This window comes from Gastrolobium bilobum, unplaced genomic scaffold (assembly GCF_033153095.1).
Source record: "Gastrolobium bilobum isolate Gb01-03AN ecotype WA unplaced genomic scaffold, APGP_CSIRO_Gbil_v1 utg26319, whole genome shotgun sequence".
In the NCBI taxonomy this organism is placed as follows: domain Eukaryota; kingdom Viridiplantae; phylum Streptophyta; class Magnoliopsida; order Fabales; family Fabaceae; genus Gastrolobium; species Gastrolobium bilobum.
In genome coordinates, this window is record NW_026898644.1 from 410,133 (window position 1) to 438,032 (window position 27,900).

General features: G+C 33.2%; 4 protein-coding genes across 6 annotated transcripts; 2 read left to right on the top strand and 2 right to left on the bottom strand.

The window, feature by feature from the left end:
* Positions 1-1,694: 1,694 nt before the first annotated feature.
* LOC133317974 (serine/threonine-protein kinase PBL34-like) lies at positions 1,695-7,054 on the top strand. Of its 3 annotated transcripts, none has more exons than XM_061519891.1 (6): positions 1,695-2,283; positions 3,104-3,441; positions 3,552-3,687; positions 4,113-4,252; positions 4,339-4,462; positions 6,060-7,054. In XM_061519891.1, exons 1-6 carry the CDS (start codon positions 2,100-2,102, stop codon positions 6,569-6,571), a joined length of 1,434 nt encoding a protein of 477 aa, XP_061375875.1. In that variant the 5' UTR covers positions 1,695-2,099; the 3' UTR covers positions 6,572-7,054. The 3 variants fall into 3 exon arrangements, with proteins under 3 accessions (XP_061375875.1, XP_061375876.1, XP_061375877.1); XM_061519892.1 differs by having other exon boundaries at positions 4,116-4,252; XM_061519893.1 differs by having other exon boundaries at positions 1,695-2,280; positions 4,116-4,252.
* LOC133317990 (hypersensitive-induced response protein-like protein 2) lies at positions 7,019-10,554 on the top strand. Its single transcript, XM_061519913.1, has 5 exons — positions 7,019-7,084; positions 9,194-9,314; positions 9,470-9,561; positions 9,702-9,798; positions 10,193-10,554. The coding sequence occupies exons 1-5, from the start codon at positions 7,019-7,021 to the stop codon at positions 10,552-10,554; spliced, it is 738 nt and encodes a 245-aa protein (XP_061375897.1).
* Positions 10,555-12,333: 1,779 nt separating this feature from the next.
* Positions 12,334-16,645, bottom strand: LOC133317975 (outer plastidial membrane protein porin-like). Its single transcript, XM_061519894.1, has 6 exons — positions 16,478-16,645; positions 16,287-16,354; positions 14,334-14,444; positions 13,712-13,798; positions 13,327-13,535; positions 12,334-12,915 (listed from the first exon to the last, which is right to left on the bottom strand). Exons 1-6 carry the CDS (start codon positions 16,524-16,526, stop codon positions 12,609-12,611), a joined length of 831 nt encoding a protein of 276 aa, XP_061375878.1. The 5' UTR covers positions 16,527-16,645; the 3' UTR covers positions 12,334-12,608.
* A 3,332-nt stretch (positions 16,646-19,977) lies between these two features.
* LOC133317999 (probable auxin efflux carrier component 8) lies at positions 19,978-21,913 on the bottom strand. Its single transcript, XM_061519921.1, has 6 exons — positions 21,406-21,913; positions 20,796-20,970; positions 20,575-20,660; positions 20,302-20,459; positions 20,139-20,215; positions 19,978-20,044 (listed from the first exon to the last, which is right to left on the bottom strand). The coding sequence occupies exons 1-6, from the start codon at positions 21,911-21,913 to the stop codon at positions 19,978-19,980; spliced, it is 1,071 nt and encodes a 356-aa protein (XP_061375905.1).
* Positions 21,914-27,900: the final 5,987 nt, after the last annotated feature.

Here is a 27,900-nt window from a genome sequence, read left to right on the forward strand (position 1 = left end):
TCTCTGATATTAATATTACTTGTAATTTTAACTAAGCTTGTATGAATTAGCCAAATATTATTTTATTTTAATATGTTAAAAACAAATAATTAAAAATTTCAATATCTGTAAGTTTTTTTTATATATTTTTAGAAATGTTCATATAAGTCCTTATATTTTAAAATCATGTTACTTGGTCCTTGTAAGGGTGCTCTAATAACACGTGGGATTCAATTAAAATTTTTGAAACTATAAAAACTTAATTATAAACTTTTTAATATAAAAGAATCTCTTTAAATTTCTTCAAAAAAATATATAGATATACCGTGTAATTCAACGATAAATTTTAAGTAACAAATGTGTGTAACTTATTTAGAGAGACCAAGATAAACTAACGAATACTCATTGCTTAGTGAAGATCTAAATAAATAACTTGGACGAGAAGTATTTAGATCAAACCATGCCAAAAAATAAATAAATTATATAATCAGTTTGGTTTTTTATTTTTTTATTTATTCCTCTGTGCTACTATTTTTGTCATGTACCTTATAGCTTTGTTTATACGTGTTCCAACAAACCTTTTTAGTCCTTTTCTCTGTTTGATATGTTGTATGTAAGCATACTTTTATTTCCAACTTGATTTGTCCTTCATGTTTTTTTTTATTAACACTTAATTAAATATTCCGTTTCATCTCTTCATTTTCTTTTGTCCCATCCTTTCTCCCATTTCCACTTTCATTTTTTTATTGCACGAGATTAAAAAAAAAAAGCTAGGAGTGCAATTATAGAAAATATTTCAAGGATATCAGGACTGGAGAAAAACTGTTGTAGTGTTGTAGATAGATAGTTCATTAAAAAAATAAATTAATATTAAAAAAAATTAGGTGAATTTTTTTTTAATCCTTTTTAATTAAAAAAATATCGAATTCAATGCTTTCGGTATATCAAAAATTTTCTCCGGGACTGGGCCACACAGTCCCAGAACCCAACCTTTTTAAAGGCCTGGCGGGCACATTGAAAATGATGGATTCCATTGTCTTTTCGTTCACGAATTGGCTAATAAAATGTTCCAAAAGTTAGGTACTATTCTATTTATTGTTCACGAGTCATGAGTTGTCACATCCCAGTACACGAAAAATGGGTAAATAAATATTGCATAAAATAACCACTTTAATGAGAATAACGTGTCAGATTGTGAATGAATAATGATAGTGGATCCTCTTATATATAAAAAAATATCACGTCATCATTTTATTTGATTACAACCAAATCATTCATGATGAAATAAGAGGAAAATGTACAATTTTTAAATAAATAATTGTGATCAAATAATATGATCACATAATCACTTTTTCAGATAACAAAATCCACTTCCATGAATAACAGTGCTGCTGCTAATTATTAAGTCGTTCATTACCTTAGAACTATATACATAACTTAAATTTAACATTTACATCTAATTTTAATCGCTTATTAATATATTACAACAATTATATGCAACTGAAATTAATATATATATAACGGAAAATTAATATATATATATATACAATTATGATTTTCATTTAATGATTAGGTTTTTTTATATTGATTTTCCATGAAAAAAGAACATTATCTTTTGTGAAATAATTCAGAGTGCAAAATGAAAGTCAAACAATTAAAGAGAAAAATGAGATATTGTAAGTTGGAAAGGAGCAAGTGCTGTTCTCAAAGAAAGCAAAAAGAAAATGGCTGTCCCTTTCTCTCTCTTGCCCACCCTGCCCGGTTGCCTACTTTCACATTTCAAGCCTGCCCGTTGTTGAAAAACTTTCTCTTTCACATGCAATAATCTCCCACTGATTCTCTCCTCAACCTACAGCCCCTTTGGACTGAATTTCAGAACTGGGTTTTTGTTGCTTTTAGTCATTTACTTATGTTCTTGTGTTGATCCTTTTGTTGTTTTCATTGAAATCTATGATATTGTTCTTTTGGTTCAATTTATGATGTTGGGTTTCAAAGTCTTCAATTATTGGAGGTGAGGTTGCTTGAAGTGGCTTTTTATTTTTATTTATTTATTTTTCATGAAGTTTGAAACTTTGGGGAACTTTTGAGTATGGAAACTTCTTGGTAAGAGTTTGTGGAAGATGGGGTTTAAGAATAATGCAATTCAGGCAGGGAGTTTGGATGTGGGAAAGTCAAAGGGAAGGATGGAGAAGGATAGTGATGAAAAGAAGATTGGATGTTGCGGTAAATTCAGTTTAATTGGGAGCTGCATACCTTCAAGATCAAAGGTTGATAACTCCATAAGTGGCACTAGTGCTCACAGTGGTAATTTTCTTTCCTTATATGTCCTATTTCTTTAGTTTCAGGAAATAATTTCTATTTAACATTAATTTTTAGGTGGAAAGTTTTTTTTTTTCTTTTTTATCTTTACTTCTTTTGGTTCTATCCATACCTTTTTATCTTTGAGCAGCTAATTTTAGCTTTAAGGAACAATACAAATTCAGAGTTAAAGTGATTTATTGACTTTTACTCCTACGGAAGTTGGAGGTCTACCTTTTTTTTTTGGGCAAACAATTAAGTTTCAAAATAATGATTTGTTGTGCATTACCAGTGGAGAGCTACATAATCTTTTTGTAAGCATTAGTAGTAGTGCTATCTCCATTTGATCTTACCCAAATGGCAGAGGAAGGTGTCTAATTGTTATTACAATTATAATAGCAACTTGGGAAAGTGGTAATTGTGGGATGGAATTTCAGTAGTGTCATAACTTCATAGCTTCAATTCCTAAACCAGAAAAGTATAAAGAAAAAAAGATTTTTGTTGATTCATCCTAATAAGAAAGAACATATTATGGTTCAAAGCATAGTATTTACATTTAGAGGTCATTATTGAATCATATAAAATAATGAAAACTTAACCCTTGTTTTTCTTTGAACTGCCATGGACAAATTCTTTATGCTGTAGTACCACTCTGTTTGATTGTACTTAGTTACTGTACAGTATTACTGACCCCGTAATGAAGCTGAATAAAGTGTAGCATGTAAGGATCACGTCATGTAATAGTGTTTATTAATTCTTAAATCCTGAATATATGTGATGATACTAAGAAGTGATAATTGAGTTTAACTATGGCTTTTTTAATCAGTGGAAAAAACACCTGCACGTGAGAAAAGCAAAAAGGAAGCAAGTGCTCCTCCAGAGTCCTCTACAACTACTAGTAATGCAGAAAGTATCCCTTCCACTCCAAAAGTAAGTGAGGAGTTGAAGGTTTCTTCTCGTTTGAGAAAATTCACATTCAATGAGCTTAAGTCGGCAACTAGGAATTTCAGACCAGAGAGTCTTCTTGGCGAGGGAGGGTTTGGTTGTGTCTTCAAGGGTTGGATTGAGGAGAATGGAACTGCACCTGTGAAACCGGGTACTGGGCTTACCGTTGCAGTCAAGACCCTCAACCACGATGGACTTCAGGGTCACAAAGAGTGGCTTGTACGAAACTTATATATCCTTCTTCTCAACTTTTTTCCTTCTATGAATTTTTTTCTTTCTTTTTACAATCCCTCTTTGTTAACATTCACAGTTTTATTTTCCCTTCCCAGGCTGAGTTAAATATTCTCGGTGATCTTGTCCATCAAAATCTGGTTAAATTGGTTGGTTTCTGTATTGAAGATCACCAAAGATTGTTGGTTTATGAGTTTATGCCCCGTGGAAGTTTGGAGAACCATCTCTTCAGAAGTATTCTACAAACCTGTTTTATTTCTATTGCATGTCTTTACTACTGCTTGTTTATATCTGTAGTCGCTTGTAATTGCAGTAAATTTGGATGTTCTTGACACACATATTAAATCAAAATTTGTCACACTACACTCGAGATAAAGTTTGGGTGAAAATGAGCTTGATCATTACTGAAGTTACTACTTTCCATAAGACAAACATTAATGCTGCGTTCCTATTCACTACAGTATTTGATTCACAACTAATTCTTGGAATCGTAGATTGCTAGTTAATTCATAGGCTTTCATGCTTGAAGAAAACAAAAACAAGAACAAAATGATTCTCTTCCTATAAGGCATTATTCTTTCTGCTTAGCACCATGCTTTTAGAATTTTGTATGCATAAGGAAGTTTATTGTTTTCTGGTAAAAACCATGAATCGTGCAGAAGGGTCCTTGCCTCTTCCGTGGTCTATCAGAATGAAAATTGCACTTGGTGCTGCAAAAGGTCTTAATTTTCTCCATGAAGAAGCTCAAAGGCCCATAATCTATCGCGATTTCAAGACATCTAATATTCTACTAGATGCGGTATGTGAGTTAACTAGGCAAAAGGTTTTTTAATTATTTGCTATTCATCCTCCTACTTAAAATCATAAAAGCAAAATTATTTTTAGGAATACAATGCGAAGCTCTCTGATTTTGGTCTTGCCAAAGATGCTCCTGAAGGGGAAAAGACACACATATCAACAAGAGTTATGGGAACATATGGTTATGCAGCTCCCGAGTATGTGATGACTGGTGAGTTTTGATCCTTTTTTATTTCTTTTTGAATGTTAATTTGTGTTTCATGAACTTTAGACTTAACTACGTGATTCAGGCTCTAGATTGCTAATGGTATCTGGGATTGTTTATATTATTGGTCTCTAGGTCTTGTGATATTATGGAACCAAATGTTTAACTTGCTGCTTTTGTTGCATTAATATTAGATATAAGCTAAATTCCTTTTTGTTATAATTCTTTGACCTTTTATAAATGTAAGTTTTTTTTTTTTTTTTTTTCCATTACAAATTTAAGATTTTGTTTGCTTGTAAAGAGTTCAAATAATAAATGTTAAATATTTGCAAATTGCTTTATATGCATTTGTCCTTTCATCTACTAGATTGTTCTGTTAATTACTCACCTAGTTTTACTAGTTAGAAGAACTGTTTGTTATAAAATAAATCAGAAGTAAATGATCCTGTTAAAGGATGGAATATTAGGAATTATGAAAATATTAATGAGGGTTTTGCATCTCTACAGTGTAGGTGCATCTCTGAATAATAATTGTAAAATACTCTGCATTACGAATAAACTCATGAATGGCTGCTGCTTTAAATGAAAATTGGGTTAAATATGGATTTGTTCTTTATACTTTGATATTATTCTTTGATTTCTAAGCTGTTCACTGTTTACGTATATCTGGATATTGTTTGAGATATCATTATGGATTTAATGACAAAGAAATAACCATAATAAATAACTATTATACATAATGAATCATTATACTAGACATCTTTTAAATGCTAAAGAAAGAAACAGTTCCTGTTCCCAATCTCCATTTTCCAGCATAAGCCATACAAAAGATTGGGATATCTACTTCTGTAATCCATAACAAACAAAATTAAAAATATTATGTTGACTGCTAAATATAAAATAATTCATGTGTTTTCATCTAACAGCTCAAACTTTTGGGATAGTTAGTTTATGATATGATATGAAATTATCTATGACCATGTGAAATGCTAGCAAACATTTTTTTTAACACGCTCTTTAGTATTGGGTGAATTTCATATAGGTCTCACTAAAAAAACTTTGGCCTACTTGTGTGTTGCTACTTTCTAGCATTCCGTCTCTTCAAAATAAAAGTTGAATTTCAGCACAAGATAAATTGGACTGTGCATTGTATATGCTTCAAGTTTAAAGGGCTTTTGCATAAAGGGGAGTGTTAGATATAAAACCATTTGAGCCTTTACCCTACAACTTCAACTTCTGGGATTGTTTGGTTCATGACACTGACATTTGAAAGTTGGATATGCATCAACTACTTCAAATCATCAAGTATCAGAACCAAATACATGGTTCATCCTTAAAAGCAGGGAAAGGGAGCCATAGGACTTTTAAACTTTAAAAGTTGCATAAATTTAGATTATTAAATATGCTTTTTCTTCAATACATATTATAGATATTCCTTTTGAGTGCATGATCTGTATCTTCAAATCGAGCTGGGGATGAAATAAAATGTGAGAAAGCTCCATATGGTTTTGCTATAACAAGAAATTGTTTTTTCAATTGATATCCTTTTTTTGCTGTAACACTTGCGGTATTAGTTTTGACCTAAACTGCCAATTCTGATTAGGACATTTGACATCAAAAAGTGATGTCTATAGTTTCGGAGTAGTGCTACTTGAAATGCTCACTGGCAGGCGATCCATCGATAAGAATAGACCAAATGGGGAACACAATCTTGTGGAGTGGACAAGACCTCTACTTGTAGACCGGAGGAAATTCTTCCGAATAATTGATCCTCGCCTTGAAGGTCACTTCTCTGTTAAAGGGGCTCAGAAGGCTGCCCAGCTGGCTGCTCAATGCCTTTGCCGTGATCCGAAATCCAGACCTATGATGAGTGAAGTTGTTCAAGCTCTAAAGCCTTTGCAAAACCTCAAGGATATGGCTATCTCTTCTTATCACTTCCAGGTTGTGCGTGTAGATCGTACCATGTCCATGCCAAATTCTAAAAATGGTATGCAAACACAGTTAGCATCATCTTTATCGAGGAAGGGTCAACCTGTAAGGATCTTGTCTAGTCCAAATGGTCCACATGCTTCTCCTTATCATCATTATGTCAAGTCACCAAAACCTAGTGGATGAGAATCAAAGTCCACTCTCTTTAATTTGCTTTTCTATTCATTCAGTTCCCTCAACTTAGACTCATCAGCTGAACAGAAACTGTTGTGTTTTGAGAATTGCTTTAAAACTTGAGGAATCATTAAAGTTTTCTGTCATTATATTATCTCAAACAAGGTGGGGGAGCCGTAAGACAGTTTACTGTTATATCGTGACGACCTTGTTGATAGAAGGTGAAAAGAAAAGAAGCATACACAGCACAGCTTTCATGTGGGGAATTTGATATAGTGAAGTTGTTATACTTTCTCCACCTTTCCTTAGTCTTCCTTCTTTCCAGAGTGTATTTTTGTAAAGAAAACAGGTGGTGGTGTTAACTCATGTTTATTCATAGATATTTACATACTCATTCGTCAATATACTTTTCAGTAAATACTTACTAATGTAATTAAATGTTATACTTGTACGAGAAACATGCTTGATGCTAGAGTTTGGAATGACTTAAAAGTTCTGGACATTTTCTCTTTTGGTTATACGCAGGTTAATTTTGGTTTGTTAATTGAGTTGCTGCTTGTTCAGCAAAAGATCTTTGTTGCTTTGTAATATGGATTGTGTGTGTACTGAAATCAAGTAGTGATATTGTGTAACTCGTGTGTCATGTTGTCGAGACATAGAAATGCTTTTATGAAGTAATTGATAATAAATACGCCTTTGTCTTTTTGGAGTTAGATGTTTATTAACCAGGAGTGTTGGTTATCTTACCAGCATGGCAGCATGTTGCTTTATTGTAAGCTTGAGGCTAAGCCTTGCAGCAAAAGTCCCTAACAGTGTGTTTTGTAGGGAGGGGCTAGGAGGGATGGTCATGGTTGGCTCCTCAAATTCATTACACTTTTGTCTTTGACTATATTTAGAATTTAAAAAAAAAAAAAAAAAATATATATATATATATATATATAACAAATTCGTGTCCTTTCCCCAGTATTATTGTAATAAAATCAATAAGTATTGTACCTCGTTAATTAAGAAAAAATAGACTAAGATTTAATCACTTAAAAAAAGTGTGCTCAATTTAAATATATAAAAATGTACCAAATACTCCCCATCATCTTGAGAATATTCTGCAAGAGAAGAAGATCTTGCACGTCCTAGATCCTGAAGAGTATGATATACGAGATTTATATGAACAGGGAGCGTAAAGCAATTTCCCACTTTCCATTATAATAAAGTCAAGTAGCAATTATAACGATAACTGTTATTTCAACCCAAAACTTTAATTTTTAGGTGATAATTTTTTTAATGCTTTTATTTTGTTCTCTAACACACCTGCTCACGTAAGTTCATTGAGTTTGAAGCGTGGATATGACACAAGTCCATTTTTGGTATGTCTTGTGCTACACAAGCCCATTTTTATTTTTGGTCTATCTTGTGTTTTTTTCTTAATTCCACCTGAAAGTGGGGACGGTGAGGATCGAACTCGTGACCTCACTGAAGCTCTGATATCATGATAAGTGTCACTTCAACCCAAAATCTTAAGCCATAAGTTAATAGACTTTTTAACGCTTTTATTTTGTTCTCTAACAGAAACTGAAGATAAAAAAAGAGAGGGAAAAAAACAAAAATAAAAATGTTGTGCTAGCTTTCTGTTTGTTCTTCATGTTTTACAATTTTAAAGAGATTGAGGATATTCTAACTATCAACAATTCTTACTACTAACTTACTACCCATCACATCATCATTGGATCAAAGAGAGAGAATGTTAAAAAGTTTTTGAAGAGAGAGAAAATATTAATCTAATGGTGATTAGATAGGTAATAAGTTGGTAGTAAAAAATTTTAGTAGTGAGAATATCAAAATGTCTTTGTTATTTCGGCACCTGCAGTGCCACCTTCTGTTGGGCGTGTGTACACCTTGGATAGGCAATTTTGAGAGAGTAATATCTCAGTTGGGCGTGCGGCAGAGGTTCTGTCAATTGGCAACTGAACTTCCAAAGATTTGCTTGGGTCAGTAGTTCAAACCCTGTCTCAAGCACATTTTTGAAAAATCTTTGGGAGGTAGTCTTCGGGCCATACTCCGAGAACAAGGTGACCAGAGGAGATTGAATGGGGATACCTCCAGGTTATACCCAAAAAAATAAATATGATTTGTAATTACTTTGTTATAAAATCTTGAGAATATTATATTCTTAGCATTACAGCAATTTATACTTGGTTGTCAAAATAACAATTTGCCTCTAAGATTATGTGTATTTTAAACTTTTTCATTTTTTTTAAGACTTGAGCTGAGTACATTTTGCTGATCATATACTGCTAGTGGTTATCATTGTTTTGCATTATGATTTATGAATTAAGTTTTCTAATAATTTAAGGTTAAGGAGGATATATTCAGCTCTAATAATTTAAGGTTAAGGTGGATGTATATTTTTTTTGGGAAATTATACTCTTATGTTACATAAAATTCATCTCTTATGTTACACTCACATAAAAAGATGTGTCTCACTTTTTTTTCTTTTCTTAAAAATTGGTGGGCCCCCTTAATTTATCTCACAACATAAGATAACTTCTCTCCTATAACAACATGAGAGAAGTAAAGCCCTATTTTTTTATAGTTTATTACGATCTCTTGTTATTGTTTGACTCATTATTTTTTTAGGATAATGTGTTTGTTAATGTGGTTGCATCTGTGCAATATCGTGCCATGGCTGAGAAAGCAGCTGATGCCTTCTATAGGCTCAGCAACACGAGGGAACAAATCCAGTCATACGTTTTTGACGGTATGTAGAGTGATTGTTGTACATAATTCTGTTATAAAATTGCATTCATGGTTCCAGTTTGTGGAGCAATTACATTTTGTGTATTGTGTTATGGCATAATTGATTATGGATTGGTGTACTTCTTTAAAAGCTGATAATTTTTTGTATTTCTTCAGTTATCAGGGCCAGTGTGCCAAAGTTGGAGTTGGATGCTGCCTTTGAGCAGAAGAATGAGATAGCAAGAGCTGTCGAACAGGAGCTTGGAAAGGTGTTATTTAAATCTATAATCTCTTTTATTTGTGTTTATCTTTCTTCATGTACAAATATTACTCTTTCTAAATCATTAAAGCTTATCGTACTTGTTAATTATTTTAAGATTAATTAATCAAGTCAACCTTAATGTTTTAGGCCATGTCAACTTACGGGTATGAGATAGTCCAGACCCTCATTGTTGATATAGAGCCTGATCGTAATGTCAAGAGAGCTATGAACGAGATCAATGCAGGTAACCTCTTCTAGTGTCTCGTGAAAAAAAATGGTGTCAGTTTACTTTATCAATAACATGCATAAGTGTGTGCACATGCCGCTTTTAACTCTTTGTTTTCACTTTGGTCTGAATGCATCAGATGCTTCTATATATATAAGCAAGCATGTTTACAATATGTACTTGCTTTGTAGCTCTCTACTTTTACCTTCACTGTTTCAAATCAAAAGAATCATAGCTTCTATGATAATATAACTTTGGACTTATATATTTTTTTATTTCAATTTTGGCCCCAGATGTATTGTGGTACTAGCTAGTACTACATTGGGATAAACTAGTATATTTTCTGTCTTGTTCTTTAAATCCATTTTGTGATTGTAATTGTAATTTTGATTTATCATTGTGACCTCGATAGCTGCTAGACTGAGGATGGCTGCTACTGACAAAGCTGAAGCAGAGAAAATATTACAAATAAAGAAAGCTGAGGGAGAAGCAGAGTCCAAATATCTGTCAGGACTTGGAATAGCTCGCCAGCGTCAGGCCATTGTGGATGGACTAAGGGACAGTGTGCTTGCATTCTCTGAGAATGTACCTGGGACAACAGCTAAAGATGTCATGGATATGGTGCTTGTGACTCAATACTTTGACACAATAAAGGAGATTGGGGCATCTTCAAAGTCCTCATCTGTTTTCATACCACATGGCCCTGGTGCTGTGAAGGACATTGCTGTTCAGATCCGGGATGGTCTCCTTCAGGCCAATGCTTCCACAATCTAATAAATCAAGCCTTTCTGGAATAGTAAATAACACATAAGTTTTTTGTTTTTTGTTTTGGTTAAAATATTATGCTTTGTTTTTTAAGGGGAGCCTTAGTAGGTGTTGTCACCATCTGAACACGGAGTTATAGGTTCAAATCATGTCATCAGCCCTTGCAAATGCAAATTTAGACTATCTATAGACCCACATAATAAGTTTTACCTTTTCTTGGACCCTGCGCGTGCAAGACGTGAGCTTTATGGCATCATGTTGCTCTTTTTATTTTATATTATGCTTGGTTTTGTTTGAGGATTTGTGGTGAATTGGTGCTTAATATGGAGACTAATTGGATCATGAGAATGCTTATTTAACCTTAAATAGTTGCTTCTTCCCTCTTGTCATACCGTCGGAATGAGTAGCATAATTTCCAGTTTTATGTTCTAATTATTTATTTGCAATGTTTATCGTTAGTTGAGGACAATCATAAGACAAGTTGCATGTCAGTAACATAATTAAAAGGCTTTCCGTAAGAATTACTTCCTACTAGGTTTTTCTTAAGTCCGTGTTATCAATCTTAAACTGGATTATACAAGAGGATGTTTGCCTACGTGTTCGTTCGTGTTAAGCCGCATTAACCGTACTATGCCCTGAATCAGCTATCCGAGTTTTTTAGTTCAAGAAGGCTTCATGAATAGGAATTTCTTCAATAACCTGAAGGGTCAGGGAAGTATCACGTAATGGCTAAAGGAACTCCATCCGTGCTATTGCTTGAAGCACCGTAGCTGGTTCCTTGTTTCTTGGAAACCTCATTTGCATCTCTAACTTCTTCTAGTGTCTCCTCTTAACTTTTAACATTCGTCACGGTTTGATGATACCTCAATATTGGAATCACAATCCAGGTCAATGTGCTGGAAAGCCATTGTGTATTCTGAACTCGTACAACTTCAAGTATTCATGACATAATTGAAATTGAAAACAACTAAATAATTGTTTGATCTCGATAAATGTCAACCTACTTCTAAAGAAAACGACCATGAACTAAGTTCTATTTCTCTAGTTCAAAAAATAGTGCATGTAAGCAGTCAAAACGAAAACCCCGAATTAACGTGATAGTTATGCTTCCCAGAAGACATAAGCAAAGAGGAACTCTCTGCATACAAAATTTCGTGGTGCAAGATCAAAATCATCAATCTATTCAAGTTTTTAGGTGTATCTCAATGACATTTAGGTACATGTGTGATAAGTATGTCTATATATTTAGATGTTCAAATAGCATACCTCATAGCAACCAAACTGATTACTCAGTTAAGTGAAATTGAGTTAGGAAAGGAGCAATCGAAGGCCTCTTCCTAAAGACTTACACTGACACGATTACCTCAATCAAGGACAGGTAAAAATTAGACAAACTAGCAGCATTTAGAGGCTTCCTTAATGTGCACCACTAGGGTTAGCCTAGTGGTGTGGGGTGTGTGTGTAATGTAGGGTGTTGTGTTCAATTCCTTGTAACCTCTAAAAAAAAAAAAAGAGGCTTCCTTAATGTAGGGATGGAAAAGAAGGGATACAGGGTGGATGGCAGGTTTGACAGGAATAAGAAAAAGATCTAACCCAATTATGAATGTGGTTATCCAAAATGCAAACAACAGCTGACTACAAAGAAATTTAAAACACGAACAACCAAGTATTTAACGCCGATAGCATCCAAGACCTGAAAGGACACATGAATGTAAGGGGATATTGCGGAAAACAATCATCTTATCAGAAGATATGTGTGTAAGGGGAAATTGCGGAAAATAACCATCAAATCAGAAGGTATAAAATTTCGCAAGCCAAAACCTCAATAAAGAGTACCAATCCTCAGTTCAACAAAAAAGGCTTGCTGAGCTTGTAGTCATTTAAGAGTAACATTTGGTTTATAGAAAACCTATTTATTTTTACACGGTTGAATTGCTCAAATGCAAATAAAATACCAACTTCTTGCCCAAGAAGAGAACCAACTTTAAGAAAATAATTCAGTCTGACAGGCTTAATAAGTCCTAATGTCTACCTCAATGCTGTTGCCAGGATGGATCAAAATCTTAGGGTTTGAGAGCCAAAGCCAATCCAACCTTAGCACTCTTTTCAATGGCCCTGGTGTCAACCTCCCCAGAAATGGTAAAGAATGATTTGGGACGCCACTCATGCTGGATGAGAGCATTTGCCTTGCCAAAGTTGTTGACACGAGCCTTCAATGTGGTCAATGGATCCAATGCATGCCGACTTCCAAGGGTGAGGGTGTTCTCATTAGTCGAGAATCTGTGAGTCACCTCAGCACCAACAGCAGTGCTAGTCAAGGGGTTGACTACATGGTAATAAGAAGCATTCAGAGCATCACCTTTGTCATTCCTGCACACAAGAACTCGTCACATATAGAACATACAACCTCATACTATCAATCAGCACACGCACAGGGCTGAGGGATAGTTTGGACAGAATATGTAAACAGGCATATCTCAAGAGGAGAGGAGAAAAGAAAAGAGAGACACAGAGAGAGAGAGAGAACGGGGGGGACCAAAACAAAATGGAGCTTCAGAAGGTTCACTGATCGGCTCTACTGCCATGAACAAAAAAAATGTGTATGGCCTTTTCTCCAGGATTTTACAAGCAAAACAAGTTTGAGATTCATCATTCATTTTAAATAAGATTAATTTAAAAATTTCATAGGTCCCACGTGTAATGGCTAAGATTCAGGTTGGAGTGAAATAAATGCACAGTTAACTACAAACACTGCCTCAGAGAGGAGGAACAATTACTCACAGAGTCAGTGAGGCAATTAAGTCATCTTTGGTGAAGCTCAATCCAGCATTGGATTTTGTTAGCTCCCCAATTTTGGTATCAAAAGAAACATCAGCACCAAGAGCAAGAACATTAGTTCCTATAACACCAGAGAAGTTGACAATTGGATTTGCTGTCAACCCAATGCTGGTGTTAATTCCAGCATAGTCATGCAAGTACTGAACTTCCACCTGTTCCATAAAACAGACATCGCCAATTACTGACATGAAGGAACAGGATGCAAGAGCTCTAGGTTTTACACAGTTTTAATGAGGCTGTTTTCTCAAACTATGTAATTTACTCTACAGACACCTGGATTTCCTTTGTATTTTGAATGCTTATAATGCAAAATGGTTGAATATCTTACCTTTCCAGACCTTTGATCAGGAACTTTGAAGCTAAAAATAGCCTTCAAACCAGGAGCAGGCTCATTGACGGTAATAGTTGTGAAGAGCTGGAATGCACAAGCACAAGCATTAATCAACTTTAGTGAAATGATCATAGGACTATAGGAGTATAGAAGTCATGAATAGGTCAGAGTAACTCAAGAAAAAATCAAATTAATATAAACTGCAATGAGTATAAGATTTTGGTTTATATATGGTACTGTTCTTACATGTAAAAAAAGAGAGGTTAAGATGCTACAAGCAAACAAATCAAATTTCTCAATCAACAACCACCATATTCCATTTTGCATTGCTTATGCAAGAATTAAATATAAGCATAGTTGTATCCATATTTTAGTAAATCCAAAACTTCAATTGTGCAATATGCACACATGCACTGGACCACAATAGTCCCTTAGCCACCCACACTAAAATCTGATAAACCAACAAATGAATCTTCTGGTAAGACACCTTCCAAGGGTATTAAAATAAAGATCAAAATCAAAGTTGGTTTAATAAATCAGAAACAAGGCAGTATAGGTTTCAGTTGAAGCTTAAGAACAGAGATTAACAAATATCCTCGAAAAGGAATGTCAAACTTACATTAGAATCTGTATCTACTTTGATATCAGTAGTGATGTTGTTCTTCTTCAACTTGGTGTTAACATCAGCCACAAACAGTTCACCTTTCCTGGTTCCTGTTGATGTTATAGCCTGCAGTACAAGATAAAAACATAAGACATAAATTGCTAAACAGAGGTTAAAATGGTACTGAAATCATGGATGTCAATTTTATCAGATGGGTTACACAGGATCAGTTTAAGCATGTATAACTGCATCTGATATACTACCTTTCATCATGGGTAGTTAGATGATGCAGGTTACACTATACCTTTTTACTATACATATGCTACAACTTTCATACTACATATTACAAGTTAAAACATTAAATAGTATAGAAATTAAATCATGGCAGTATGCAGGGAAGAGTGGCTACAATCATAAATGCTATAGCAACAAAGCAGATCCCATAGTGACCGCTACAACAAAGATAGTGGCTGTAATGGAAAAAATAAGAAAATTTGTCAAACACACATGATTGATAATCCTAATAGTTTTAAAAGTTAAAATTTTAAACCATTAAGAAATGAACAATAAACAGAGTTTAAACTCAAATTTTAAGGAGAATTTATCAACTAACTTAGAAAAGTGCTATTAAAAAGTTAAAATGCAAATAACAAATGTCTAACAAGCATACGTAACTAAACTAAAAATGTAATATTTAAAAGAGACAGTGATGTCAATTATCAAAAAATGAATAGTTACATCAATCACCAAAAACAAAAAGACAGTAACGTAAATCATCAAAGGTAAAAAACCAGAACGGTGATGTCTTTTACTTTTTAACAACCTGTCTATGTGGACTTGGGTTGGAGGATAGAAAGACAACAGCATCAGAAAAAGATGGCAGTGTGTACAGAAAGATGAAGCTATAGAGGCTGCCGGCAAAATGGCAAAAAGCTGCAGGCAAAATGGCCAGAAGATACAAGCACGTGAAACTGAGGGTGCCTATTGCCAAAATGGTAGATGGCCCAAAGGGGAGGATAGTTGAGAGTAAAACAGAAAGGGGTCATGTGAATTAAACCAAAACCCAAACAAGGAGGCTCATTGGCTCTGCTGCATTGAAAACTTCAGAAAAACCCCAATCAAAACCTAGAAAACCTGATTTTTGCCGCAAAGTGCAGCACCCCAGAGCTAGAGCACTTGGGAGTGGATGGGCTCTTCTCCCCTCTAATGCAATAGCAGTATCTCTGGCCACTATTGATAAAGTATACACAAGCCTGATAACATACACAACCAGGCTCTGTGCACTTACATAAAAAAAACTAGATTAGGAAAATCCAATTCTGAAAAAGGTCAAAGCATAAATTAACTTCTAATTCATAGTACTTTATATAATCATGTAATTAGATTGCTACATCTAGAGTATTCCCACAAAGCAACTAAAAGAACATTTAGGAAAAGCGAAGCCTATAGAAAACTACAGTCCAACAATCAGTAAATGAGGAAACCAAAATATGACAGAAAGCAAAACTATCAGTAAAAGGTTAAGAAACCCAAAACAAAACAATAACCAAGGAATATGAATCATAATCTGTTTTCTCGTTTTTAAATAACAGGATCTGCTTATTTGGATTATCGTTTTTTCTTTATCCAAAACAAAATGCAGCTAAGAAAGCTTCCGGCTAAGAAGCTATTTTTCTATTATAATTAAGTAAAGCCAACATTTTGCAGTTGAAAGAAAACCCAGAAAACCAGAACATACATTGTTGTCATAATACATACCCAAAACAAATTTTGTTATTTTAAAAATTAATAAATTTTTTTTTTCTCGCAGTCAAGATATACATAAGAGAGCTTACGAATCTTCCAACAAAACCCTCGAGCTTACTTCAAGTGGCTCCTTGATTTTACCAACATTATAATACCCATGTCATGCATTGTGCTGCAAAAATTTAATAAAAATGGAAAAAAAATTAAAAAAAAAAAACTCACAACTCCAGTGGGTGAGTAGGTGGTGATGGTGAACTTCTGGTCACTGTGGTAGTCCTTGAACAGAAGATCTACAGCAAAAACAAAAAAACCCATAAAAATTTCTGTCAAGTTAAATAAAAGCCCACAAAAAAAAATTAAATTAAAAAATCCAACACCACAAGCATATATATATATATAGAGAGAGAGAGTACCCTTGGCTTTCTTGCCGATGTCAGAGTAGAGACCAGGACCCTTAGCCATTTGCTTGCTTCGGAGAAAATGGGGATCTCAAAGAAATCTTGTGAGATGAGCTCTGACCTGAATGAGTGAACACCCAAACAGTGCCTTTGTGCAGATAAATAAATACCTCAAACCCTAATTTCAGCTTTCTTTTCGGTGAGGTTTTTTACCTTCTTTTTTTTTTTTAATACATCTCACTTTTTTCTCAAGATACCTGAAAACAATATCCCCACCGTTCGATCTGGAAATGTTGTCGTTTGCCCATTTGGAATTTCCATTGAGTTTTAATTCTAGAAAAAAATATATGTAGGTCATTTTAACTCAGAGAAAAAAAAGTAGATCTTGGAGAGAGTGGACAAAAATAAAAATAAAAATGCGAGTCTCACTCTTTTATGAGAGTGAAATAACCAAAGTTGTTAAAATTGAAATCTTACGTAAAATTGGAAGTGGATTAAAAAATCGTAAAATGTAAAATCATAATGTAAAAATATTGTAAAAACATAAAAATGTTTGGAATATTAGTAAAATTATTTTGGTAAAAAAAAATCATAAAAATGTAAAATCATAGTGATAAATTAAGATTTTAACAACAATGAAAATGACACAAATTATATTATCTAAAATGATAAATAAATTTCTCAAAGAAAATAATTTCTCTTGTTAGAGAAAATAAAACTTTCTCTATTATTTTGGGGTTTAGAATAAAAGATAAAAAGTATTTTGGAAAAATTTATTACATAAGAGAAGGAGATGGAATATTATATCTATTTATTTTTATGCTTATTTTTACCTGCTTTTTTTTAATATTATAATATTAAAATTTTAATAAAAAAGAAAAAGTCTAACCATTTTACCCACTACCTCAGTGATGTATACGAGAAATTGCACCACTATCGGGTACAAAAGAAATGATAAGTTATGAGTCATGCAAGGAAATAAGAGATTTTCTATATTGAGATCTATGGAAATATTTTCTATAAGTTATCCTCCAGGATCACATAATGATTTGGTGTTCTTTCTCACAACACTAATTTTTTTTTTTTTTTTTTACCCTTGTTATTTTTCTTCTTTTTCAATTTTATCCTCTTATTTACACTCGGACCACAATAATTCCTCTCGAGATCTATGTGTTCACCATGGGTAGTAACTTTTACAGGCCAATCTATATGCATTGGGTTAAGAAAGCCGGCTTTTTGGCCTTTTTATCTTTTTGCCCTTCATTAATTAATTAATAATCATTTTATCCCTTATTCAAAATTATCTACCAATCTGCCTCTCTTTAATCTATTACCTTGAAAATTTAATCGATTAAATGGTCAAAACTGAAAAAAAAAATGGTTGACTTGAAGATTTGGCCTTTGTTGCATGTTGGGAGATTTAATCAAGTTAATCGATTAAATCTTCAAATCAACTATTTTTTCCAGTTTTGACCATTTAATCGATTAAATCTTCAAATTAATCGATTAAAGATGAGCAGATTAGTAGATAATTTTGAATAAGAGACAAAATAATTATTAATTAATTAATGAATAGTAAAAGAGTCAAAAAGCCTAAGAAAGCCTGTCCAAAACATAGAACATCTACGTAGTAATTTAAATATTTGAAAGAAGTTTACCGGAAAAAAAATATTTGAAAGAAATTGTTCACAATAAATACATCTCACCTTGATATTCTAGGAAATTAGGATATAGATGGTGTTATATACCAAATTGTAGCGACAATTCAAAATATTTTTTACATTTCATATAATGTCATTTGTATTTATTTTCGTGTGGTAACTTTCACAATATTAATAATTGGGTAATATTTCTCTCAAGTTGTATAAGAGAGAAATATTTTCCTACTCTCACATCAAGAAAGGAAAAAAAAATAATAATAGCTCAATTATCAATATGACTATGTAAGTGTGGAAAAATATTTCTCTCTTATGCAACTTGAGAGAAATATTACCCTTAATAATTCCCACTTATTTCATTTGCTCTAAGTTTGCTGGTTATGCTAAGAAACACTCTAGCGTATAATTGTACAATGCAAAATCCTAAGTTTGCTTCGGTTGAATTTACAGGAGCGTATAGTTCCCACCTTGAATGTCCATTTTCCATTAAAAAACTCATTATTGGGCTCATCGATTCTCTCTCCTCTCTCTCTCTCTCTTTTAAGTTTTGGCATCTATTTGGATGTTTTTTTTTTTTTAAACTTCTTTTCTCAGAAAAAGTTAAGTCAAACAAATTTTTATAAAAACTCTTATAATATGAAGAGACTTTTTTATAATGAAAATATAAAGCGAAAAGGTACTGTTTATTGTCGGCCCAATAAGCAAGTAAACTCACAAATCCGTAGAAGAATTATGGGTTCATAATCGGCCCAATAAGCAAGAGCTCAGATCCGATGTTCAAACCGTCCTAGGCCTGCTTATTTACAACATCCTCTATTTATATTAATATTATACTCTTAATTTTAATTATTTAAAAACATTTATAAAAATATAATGAAATATGAAAAATAATATTTAAAGATAATTTTAAATATATAAATATTTTAAGACATAATAAATATATTATATTTTTTAAAATATTATAATGGAGTTAATCTATATTAAAAAATAAATAAATAGAACAACAGTGAGGAGTAACTTAACACAGTGGCAAGAAGAAACAAATTCGCCAGGTGGATACTATGACTCTAATACAAAGTTGAAAGGTACTTGTAATGAAACAAGAGCTTGAGACTAAAAATTCAATACAATAATGTCACAAGAGACATGGGGAGCAAATAAAAACACAAAATATAGGTTTGGCAGTACCATGAACTCAATACAAGTATACAACCATAATGAGATACCATTATGGATACAAATACAATGACTCGAATATCCTGTTGAATTTATAGGGTTTTAAGTGTAGAAGGAGTAAATAAAATAAATAAAGACTCTAAATAATATTCTTTTATTGTATAATAATGTGAAAAGATGTGATACAAAAGCCAAGTACTAACTTTCTTTATATTAATACTAAACTTTAAATCTTAAAGCCAAGTATCTTTATCCCTACACATATATTTTATATAACTCCAAAATTTTCAATGTCAAAATTTATTCTAATCAGACAAAACTTACTCAAACAACAGCCAAAATCGCGTCTAAGAGTAGAAAACATCTTGTTATTGTATTTTTGGAACCAATATATCCCACAAACGAAAATGTGCTCTTCAAATCTACCCTTTAAAAATATCCCCATTTAGGGACAAGTAAATAAAAGAAGTAAATTTTTTAACTATTAACAACTCTAGCCTTTTTTTTTTGGTACATTGATTAACTCTTGCCTTTTAACTTATGCCACAAATGTACTTAAACAACATATATAGCACTATTGGTAGGGAGATTTTCTTACTAATGAATGAATAGTGTAAATTTACAACTATGTAAACTGTTATTTTACAGCAATGTTCGTAGCCATATATTTAACACAGCCCTTCATAATTCTAAGAGGAAGTAGAAGGCCAATTCCACCGGCAAGGCAATAAGCATTCCTAACAAGATCCTGTAGTTAAAAACAAGAACATCATATATAGAATCTTAAGCAAGATATATATAAAAAAAGTTATCAAACAGATGCTTTGGCATTAGTTACTAACCCAGTGCTTAAAATGGCTGGATGAACATTATATTCTTTGGCAAAAACAAAAGGAACGATTCCTTGGGGTAGTGCTGCCTGCCACATGCAAAATCATACTATATATGTACCTTTAAATGATCTGAAAAGTGTAGTAATATTAAAAAAGAAAAAGAAAAGATCACCTGAACAATTGCCACTTTTAACAATGTGTCTCTTAATCCAATGACAATGGAGGCTACAGCCATCAGGGCAGGTCCGAACACAAATTTTAGTCCTATTGCCACCATTGTTATCCTTGGCCCACATGCTATAATGCTGGACTGTGATGCCATAAATAAACCTGATAAATGTTGACCAAGAAATAGAAAAAAGACCTTTTAATCAAACTCTAGAATTTGATTGTTATTAATTTTCAGAAGTTCATAACAAGAAACCATATTGATCATTTCTTTTACCTAAGCTAAACATTGCCATACCAAGACCTCCATTGGACAATATTTCTATTGACTGATTAACCACTTCAGGAATATGTACCCCCCACCTGCAACAGGTTAATTAACCTTAGTTATCTCCTTAATTATGATCAGGAAATACATTAATCTCTTGGATTGACTTGAATGAGATGAACATGTTTAAGACTTGGTAGTGCCTCTGCAACCCTCTTGTGGACTCTCACCTGAACTGTATGCTTGACCAAATAATACCAATTAAAGTTGCAAAGGTATTAGGATTTCTGATTAGCTTCTTCCCCACTGTGACAAGAATGGGCAAGATCTTACATTTCCTTTTTGTTCTAGGTTCTGCATCTTCTTCTCCTTTTAATTGTACTTCACGAGCCGTATCAGTTTCTCCTTTAAACACACATCAAGAACTGAGATGTGAGAAAATAGAAATGACACCATTCTATTTCTGAATTCAATATATCTATCTATCTAACTATCTATGTTTTTTGGGCATCTAGATTTAGCAGAGGTGTTAGTTTTACTTATATGTTGCTGAAGAACTAGGATATAATTCATAAAACAAAATTGTGTTTCAGAGCAATAAATATTCAAGGAGCATATAACAGATTGTTAAAATATATATGTTGTGGCCCCACTTTAACTGTCTCAGATTACTTTATTTGGCTAAACAAGATTAATTGATCGAAAGTTATATATTATTACATAATTTAAAACTGAATATAGGGAATATCAAATGTCAAATGCATGATATCAAAGAAGAAATTGGAAAATGAAAATGAGGGATGTATCTAAATTGATATTTGACCAATTATAAATGCCTACCTGTGCCTTGTGATGGTTGTGAAGCAAGCCTGGTCTTGGCAGCATCAAGCTCATAAAGAAACAGTAACAAATTGTACCAGATCATACTCTGCAAGAAAATAACCTGTGCTAGGAAAACAACTGCTTTATCCTTATACATAGCCTTCACGAGTGGGATTCCCAGAATCAAAGTGTTAGGAAGTGTTGATAATGACAACCCAGTAATGATCCACTTTAAGCCTCCTCGGGCAGTGATCTTAGTGATTGCTATTAAGACTATATATGCAAGCAATTTCTGAACAAAGTCAGCATATATGAGTTTCAGGCTCATTTCATAGAGGTTGTTAGAAGAAATGGTTTGAAATGACAAAAGTGGGACTGAGAACTTTGCCACAAATTTGTTTATGCCTGAACATTGATCTGGTGTGAAGATCTTCCACCATTTCACAGAGACATAGGCTAGTATCATGGTCACATATAATGGGACAGTGCCTGTCACTACTTGATAGACATCTTCTAAGGAAATCATGATGGCTAGATGTTGGAAACTTTAGGATCACCTACAGCTTATCAAGGTATATCACATGCTTTTAAGGATGCTTAGTTTATTGTTGAAAATATTGTAGGACTAAGATAGAATAATTGGTTTAAGAAGCTTCTTCAGAGGCTTTCTTCTTTTCCCCCTTGAGCTGCAGGTTATTATACATTTGGAATTACTTTCTTTGTTTTTGCAACGTGTGTAAAGAACTTTGGGATACACCACCCCAAAAGCTAGCTCAAAGGGTGGGAGTGCCCAAGGCCTTATAAAGGTCATATTATTTTCCCATTCCAATCAATGTGGGACTATATATCTCGCCCCCTCACGCAAGAGCCCTTTGGGCTAGAAGCGTGGAATTGCACAGGCCCAATTTTTGGTTTACCTTTTGTGCTTTTTTATTTTATTTTAATTCCACTTTTTAAAGCGGGGGACAGTGAGGCTCTGATATCATGTAAAGAACCTTGGGATATACCACCCCAAAAGCTAGCTCAAAGGGTGAGAGTGCCCAAGGTCTTATAAACTCCACATTAGTTGCACATACAATCAATGTGGGACTATATATCTCAACATGCCCCCTCACACGAGAGCCCATTGAGCTTGAAGAGTGGACAATGCAACAGGCCCAGCCTACCTGTGCTAAGAAACGCCACAAGAGAAAGTGGGGGGCGGCGAGGCTCTGATACCATGTAAAGAACCTTGGGATACACCACCCCAAAAGTTAGCTCAAAGGGTGGAAGTGCCCAAGGTCTTATAAACTCCACATTAGTTACACATACAACCAATGTGAGACTATATATCTCAACAATGTGCGTTAAAGTCGTTTCATTATTCTCTTAAACTGTTAACATGCATATAAGTTATTTCCCTGTAAAATGAATCTGATGATATTTTGGTGAATATATCATGATTTGATAATTATGGGATCAAAAAGGAGCTTAATTATCAATTAATAAAGTGAGGGCAGTTAAGTCCACACGAGGTGAAAAGATATATTCCAAATTTGTACTTGCAATAGTCTTTTGGTACATAGGTTCTTTTGCAAAGCAGACCTAGACAAGACCTCTGCAAGCTAACCCATGCAAGCATTCAAAACCCTATAAGAACAGAAAATCATGATATAGTTCATTTCTTATTTATTAAAGTAAAAGAAAGTAAACTCTAGTGTCCTAACTTATGATGTACGGACACTGACACGACACGACACACCGACACGTTAATTTTTAAAAATGACATTTTTTGACACGTTAGGACACGTTTTGATATTAAATAATATTTTTAATATATATAATATAATTTATATCTAATACATATAACAGTCTATAATGAGTCATATAATCAATCAAATAGTCAAATTTTATAACATAAATATAAAAAAAATAAATTTCGTACATTGTTAATTTTTCATGTCAAATTTTATAACATAAAAAAATTGATTTATAAATGATTTTTTTTATTTTTAGTTAATAAAAAAACTAAAAAAAAAAAACGTGTCCGAGCGTTGACCACGTGACGGAAAAAGTTGACTGCGTGTCGAAAAAACGTGTCGGAGAGTTGACCACGTGTCCCAAAATGTTAACCGCGTGTCGAACGCATGTCAGAACGTGTCGGAGCGTGTCTGTGTCGGACACGTGTCCGACACGCACATTTTCAAAAAAAACCTGTGTCCGTGTATCAGAGGTCCTAACTGTCAGGCGGGCCTCAATCCGCCAACTCCTGCCGCTTTAAATAGTTAACCTGCCTCTAGTCAAATATTCACTTAACCTAAGCCTAATCTATATCAAGTGGGGTCACTCCATAAGAGTTGAGCCGGTGGGGTGAGAATATTTGTTCAATTTTTTAGTATTATTTTTAGGAGGAATTAAAATTCTTGATTCTGGATCCGCCTTGAATAAAATTGTCTTCCCTAAAAAATACATGTGGTTTATCAACAAAAAAATAATATTAGGTGGGTGAGAGGAAACTCATGACAAGGGATGATTATTAATAAGTTAAGTTATAAAACCATAGCAAATGGGTCTAACAAAAAATCTTAACTCAAAATCTTACAGTATTGAACTTATGAGTTATTTTCGTTATATAGTCTTTACTTAACTCCTTACTACCTAAATATGGAACTTCATTATATTTGAATAATCCAATTTTAACTTTTGTCTTTATTTTTTTTGAACAATCTCCATTCAAATACATGTACAAATCTTTCGATTTAGACATTAATTCTAAATTTAACTAGTGATCTTGAGTTTAAATTCACAATGTATTCAAAACTCGGTAAGAAGAGTTTTACCACCATTTTAGTCCTATCCAACTCAAATCGAATTAGTTAAGTAATCAATGAATCAATTAAAAAATAAATAAATTTTGACTTCAAAATTTTCCTAATGGAATGTGAGATTTCTTTTCCTTTTTCCGAAAAATAAAATAATTAAAACTTTTCAATACTGGCCGAAAGGAAGAATAAAAAAGTTAATTGCGAGTTAAGTAACGAAGGACTGATTTATGGACTGTGTGAAGAAGAATCCTTTCTAATTTTGGTCAAAAGTGTGAAAACAAGTGTTCCAACAGGGAATTTGCTTTTCAAAATGTGATTTATTTGCCATAAAAGACCCATCATCTCTTTCATGAGGTTGTCTTTGTAAGAGAATAAAAAACTCAATCCATCAGAGATATTCTTTTCTAATGATAGTCACAAAACTAATACGTTACGTTGGTGGTTGATCAAAATAATTTTGGCGAAACCTTTTCATTATTTCAAAGTGCACAAGCTGGTAAGTACATTTTTCTTTCAACAAACCCAGTTAGTGGTGCTGAGGGATTCTATTTAGTTGAGCGTAACAAACCAAAGGGCATTTATCAGAGACAAGAAAACTTATTGTCTACACAAAGTTTCTGACAGAAAATGCTTCTTAATAGCTACGCAACCTTCAAGTTGCAGGTTCATTACCGTTGCCAAATAAGTTTGAGTTAATTAATTAACCATATAAAGGAAGGAAAATAATTATCTCATATGCAACAAAGATAAAGTAGAGGGGTTCATATTATTTTTTCTTTTTTCTTTTTTGTTTACAAATGATAGAACCCACCATCTTGTCTCTGTTGCATGAGATAATTATCTCATGCAACATGAGATTAATAGATCCCATATATGAAAAAATGACTCTCATGTCACACAAGATAACTTCTCTTATATTGTAGACACAAAATATGTGAAAAATGACTCTCGTGTCACGTAAAATAATTTTTCTCATGTTATAGACACAAAATATGTGAGACCCACCTATTTTTTTTTAAATAAAAAATTTCAAGGAGGGCATCTTTTGATGAGTGTGTAAGAAATATGTTTTTTCTCATGTAACATGAGAAAAACATATATATATATATATATATATATATATATATATATATATATATATATGAAAAATATCTCTCTTGTCATAGTAGATAAAATTATTTTATGTAACCTTAAAATTACATTGTTTTGAGAGTTAAAGAAGAGTATTTTTGTAATTTTATTTATTTCTTTATTATATAAATTTTACCAAAACAGTCTTTATTAATTTCTCTAGCTCTCAAAACGGCGTAGTTTTAGAGTTGTAGGAGATAATTTTATCCCTGTAATAGGAAAAACGATAAACCCTTATATATATACATGTAATTCGTATTTTTCATATAAAATTATATAGAGACAAGTATTGCCATGGAACAAGGGAGCATGGAATACGAGAATTTCTTAAGTGCAACAGTTGTACTATGTTTAATTGTTTACAGTGCTACTTTCACTTATAATATGACACACATTTTACTTTTATCAAATCATTAATAAATAATTTATTTTAATATCTGAAAAGAAAGTGATTTGACAAAAGTAAAACACGTATCATATTATGAGTGTCAATAGCACTAAAAATTCAGTAAAATGATAGCACCGAAGAAATTCTCATAGAATACGAATATAGTTGCAATTACCTAGTTATCTCGAATATTAGTCTATTTCTACAAAGGAAATAATGTTTATTTATATAAATCCCTTATGTATCAAGCCGCAGTTTTTCTTTCTGCTAAAGTTAAAGTTTGTTTCAATTAATAACATACAGCCGTTATAGCAGAAGTGGAAGCTTTTGACTAGAGGTAATAGGCTGAGTCAGGCTAGGCTTCGATTTAAAAGTTGGACTTACGTAAAATATTTTAGATCTGATATGGTCTGTTAGTTTATGTAGGCTCAAATTATAAGTCTAATTTGGCCTATATTTAAAAAATAAAAGTCTTGTATTAGATCTGTTAATTAGTATGTTTAAGCGTATATAATAGTCCGGTCAACTAGATATTTCGGCCAGCCCAATAACACTGGCCTAACATTGGAGGCCCACGTCACCCCAGCTATACCACCCCCATCAGGCCTCCCATGATAGCATTGCCATCTCAGTGCTACCTATCAGACATTCTAACGTAAGACACCAAAATGTCATACTTGGAATGTCCCCCAATTTCCTTCCCCTGCATATCAGTCACTACAATGATGGCAGCTGTTGCAAAGTGCATTGTCCCTGCAAGCTGTTATGGCTCCCTCCCCCATACTCGTTGATTTAGCCCACTCTCCCACAAGGGCGAAGCCTAATCCTAACTATAAATATCCCCTACTTTCTCACTATAAACACACAATATTCACCATCTTCATGAGCTGTCAATATTAAGAGTCATTTTAGCCGCTAACACCCCCTATTGTTATATATAGCATATGGGAAATCTTTGCACAGCCTTGGTCTATATCATTACTGTCAAGGACACCCCTATAATGACTTACTTCACCCCTTGAGGGTACATACTTGATTCTCATACATCGCTAACAGTTCACTAGATATGGCCTTTCTATCTATCCTTTAAATAAACCTATTTTTCCTGGTGTTTTATATTAAAGAATTGCTCGCATCAATATTGGTTTTTTCTTTTCTTAATAAAATTAAGGATGTATCACTCTAATATATACTGGATAGGACACTAACAATATGCATAAGATTTCAAAGGATAATCAGATTCAGTCAGAAATAAACAACTTAATTACCCTAGCCCTTAGTATTAGGGGATCTTTATGGGGAGAAATTATAACCCCCCAAGAAAATTACCGACCAAGAGAAAATTTTAACTCATGCAATTGAAAACTGTGATAATTATTTGAAACTATTTCTTCAACCAATTGAGCATTGAGCTAACCCACAATTTAAGGATTTTTGTTCTTTTCTTGTTTTCGGCTTGTGTGTGTGAGAGAGGGAGGGACTTACCAATAATAATCAATATGTTTTATATGTACCACCCCGGTCAACCCAATTTTATAGGCTGATCCACAGAGGTTCAACTAAGGGTTTTTTTTTTCTAAAAAAAATGAGATTTTTAGACTCTCATCCTAAAAGGTCTTTCACTTCCTACCCAACTCATCTCATACATGTTTGAAGGTGTTGATATGTTTCTAGGATAAAAAATAGATTAAATGACGATAATATGGTTAAAATGCATAGTGTATATTATCAAATGCAAAAGACTTTCGAGTTTTCATGATTGGACAATATTTCGACTTAAAAATGTATTGGTTTCAAGTTTAAATTGTTAAATTTGAGCATTTGAGCAATGGGTAAGTTAGAAGAACTAAAGCGATAAAGGAAGATAAATGATTTAGTGTAAATCTCTCTGGAGATGTATTTTGGCCAATTTTTAGTATCCAATATGATTGATTTGGATCTCGTGTTCTCCATAAATGTTGTGGATCTCTCTTTTATCTTTTCAATGAGACCAAAATCATATAAATTGCACGAGTATAGCTCAAGTTGTACCCAAAATAAGAAATCATATTTTTGCTGTCAGAATTACCTTGCCATTTTGCTTAAACGAGCAAGCAAATGAGCGAGCTGGTTAATTCACCTCGCCAGAATGCTGGAACGAGCGAGCAAATGAGCTAGATAGTCAATTTACTTTTCCAGAATGCTCGAACG

Excerpts from the sequence above, each read along its gene's own strand:
- LOC133317974 (XM_061519891.1), top strand. The coding sequence starts at position 2,100 with ATGGGGTTTAAGAATAATGCAATTCAGGCAGGGAGTTTGGATGTGGGA. Across the intron at positions 3,442-3,551 it reads AGGGTCACAAAGAGTGGCTT|GCTGAGTTAAATATTCTCGG; the intron begins GTACGAAACTTA and ends TTCCCTTCCCAG. Across the intron at positions 4,463-6,059 it reads TCCCGAGTATGTGATGACTG|GACATTTGACATCAAAAAGT; the intron begins GTGAGTTTTGAT and ends AATTCTGATTAG.
- LOC133317990 (XM_061519913.1), top strand. The coding sequence starts at position 7,019 with ATGCTTGATGCTAGAGTTTGGAATGACTTAAAAGTTCTGGACATTTTC. Across the intron at positions 7,085-9,193 it reads TCTCTTTTGGTTATACGCAG|GATAATGTGTTTGTTAATGT; the intron begins GTTAATTTTGGT and ends TTATTTTTTTAG. Across the intron at positions 9,562-9,701 it reads TCGAACAGGAGCTTGGAAAG|GCCATGTCAACTTACGGGTA; the intron begins GTGTTATTTAAA and ends TTAATGTTTTAG.
- LOC133317975 (XM_061519894.1), bottom strand. The coding sequence starts at position 16,526 with ATGGCTAAGGGTCCTGGTCTCTACTCTGACATCGGCAAGAAAGCCAAG. Across the intron at positions 16,355-16,477 it reads CATCGGCAAGAAAGCCAAGG|ATCTTCTGTTCAAGGACTAC; the intron begins GTACTCTCTCTC and ends TTTTTGCTGTAG. Across the intron at positions 12,916-13,326 it reads TTAATTGCCTCACTGACTCT|GAATGACAAAGGTGATGCTC; the intron begins GTGAGTAATTGT and ends TCTTGTGTGCAG.
- LOC133317999 (XM_061519921.1), bottom strand. The coding sequence starts at position 21,913 with ATGATTTCCTTAGAAGATGTCTATCAAGTAGTGACAGGCACTGTCCCA. Across the intron at positions 20,971-21,405 it reads ACAACCATCACAAGGCACAG|GAGAAACTGATACGGCTCGT; the intron begins GTAGGCATTTAT and ends GTGTGTTTAAAG. Across the intron at positions 20,216-20,301 it reads TAAAAGTGGCAATTGTTCAG|GCAGCACTACCCCAAGGAAT; the intron begins GTGATCTTTTCT and ends TGCATGTGGCAG.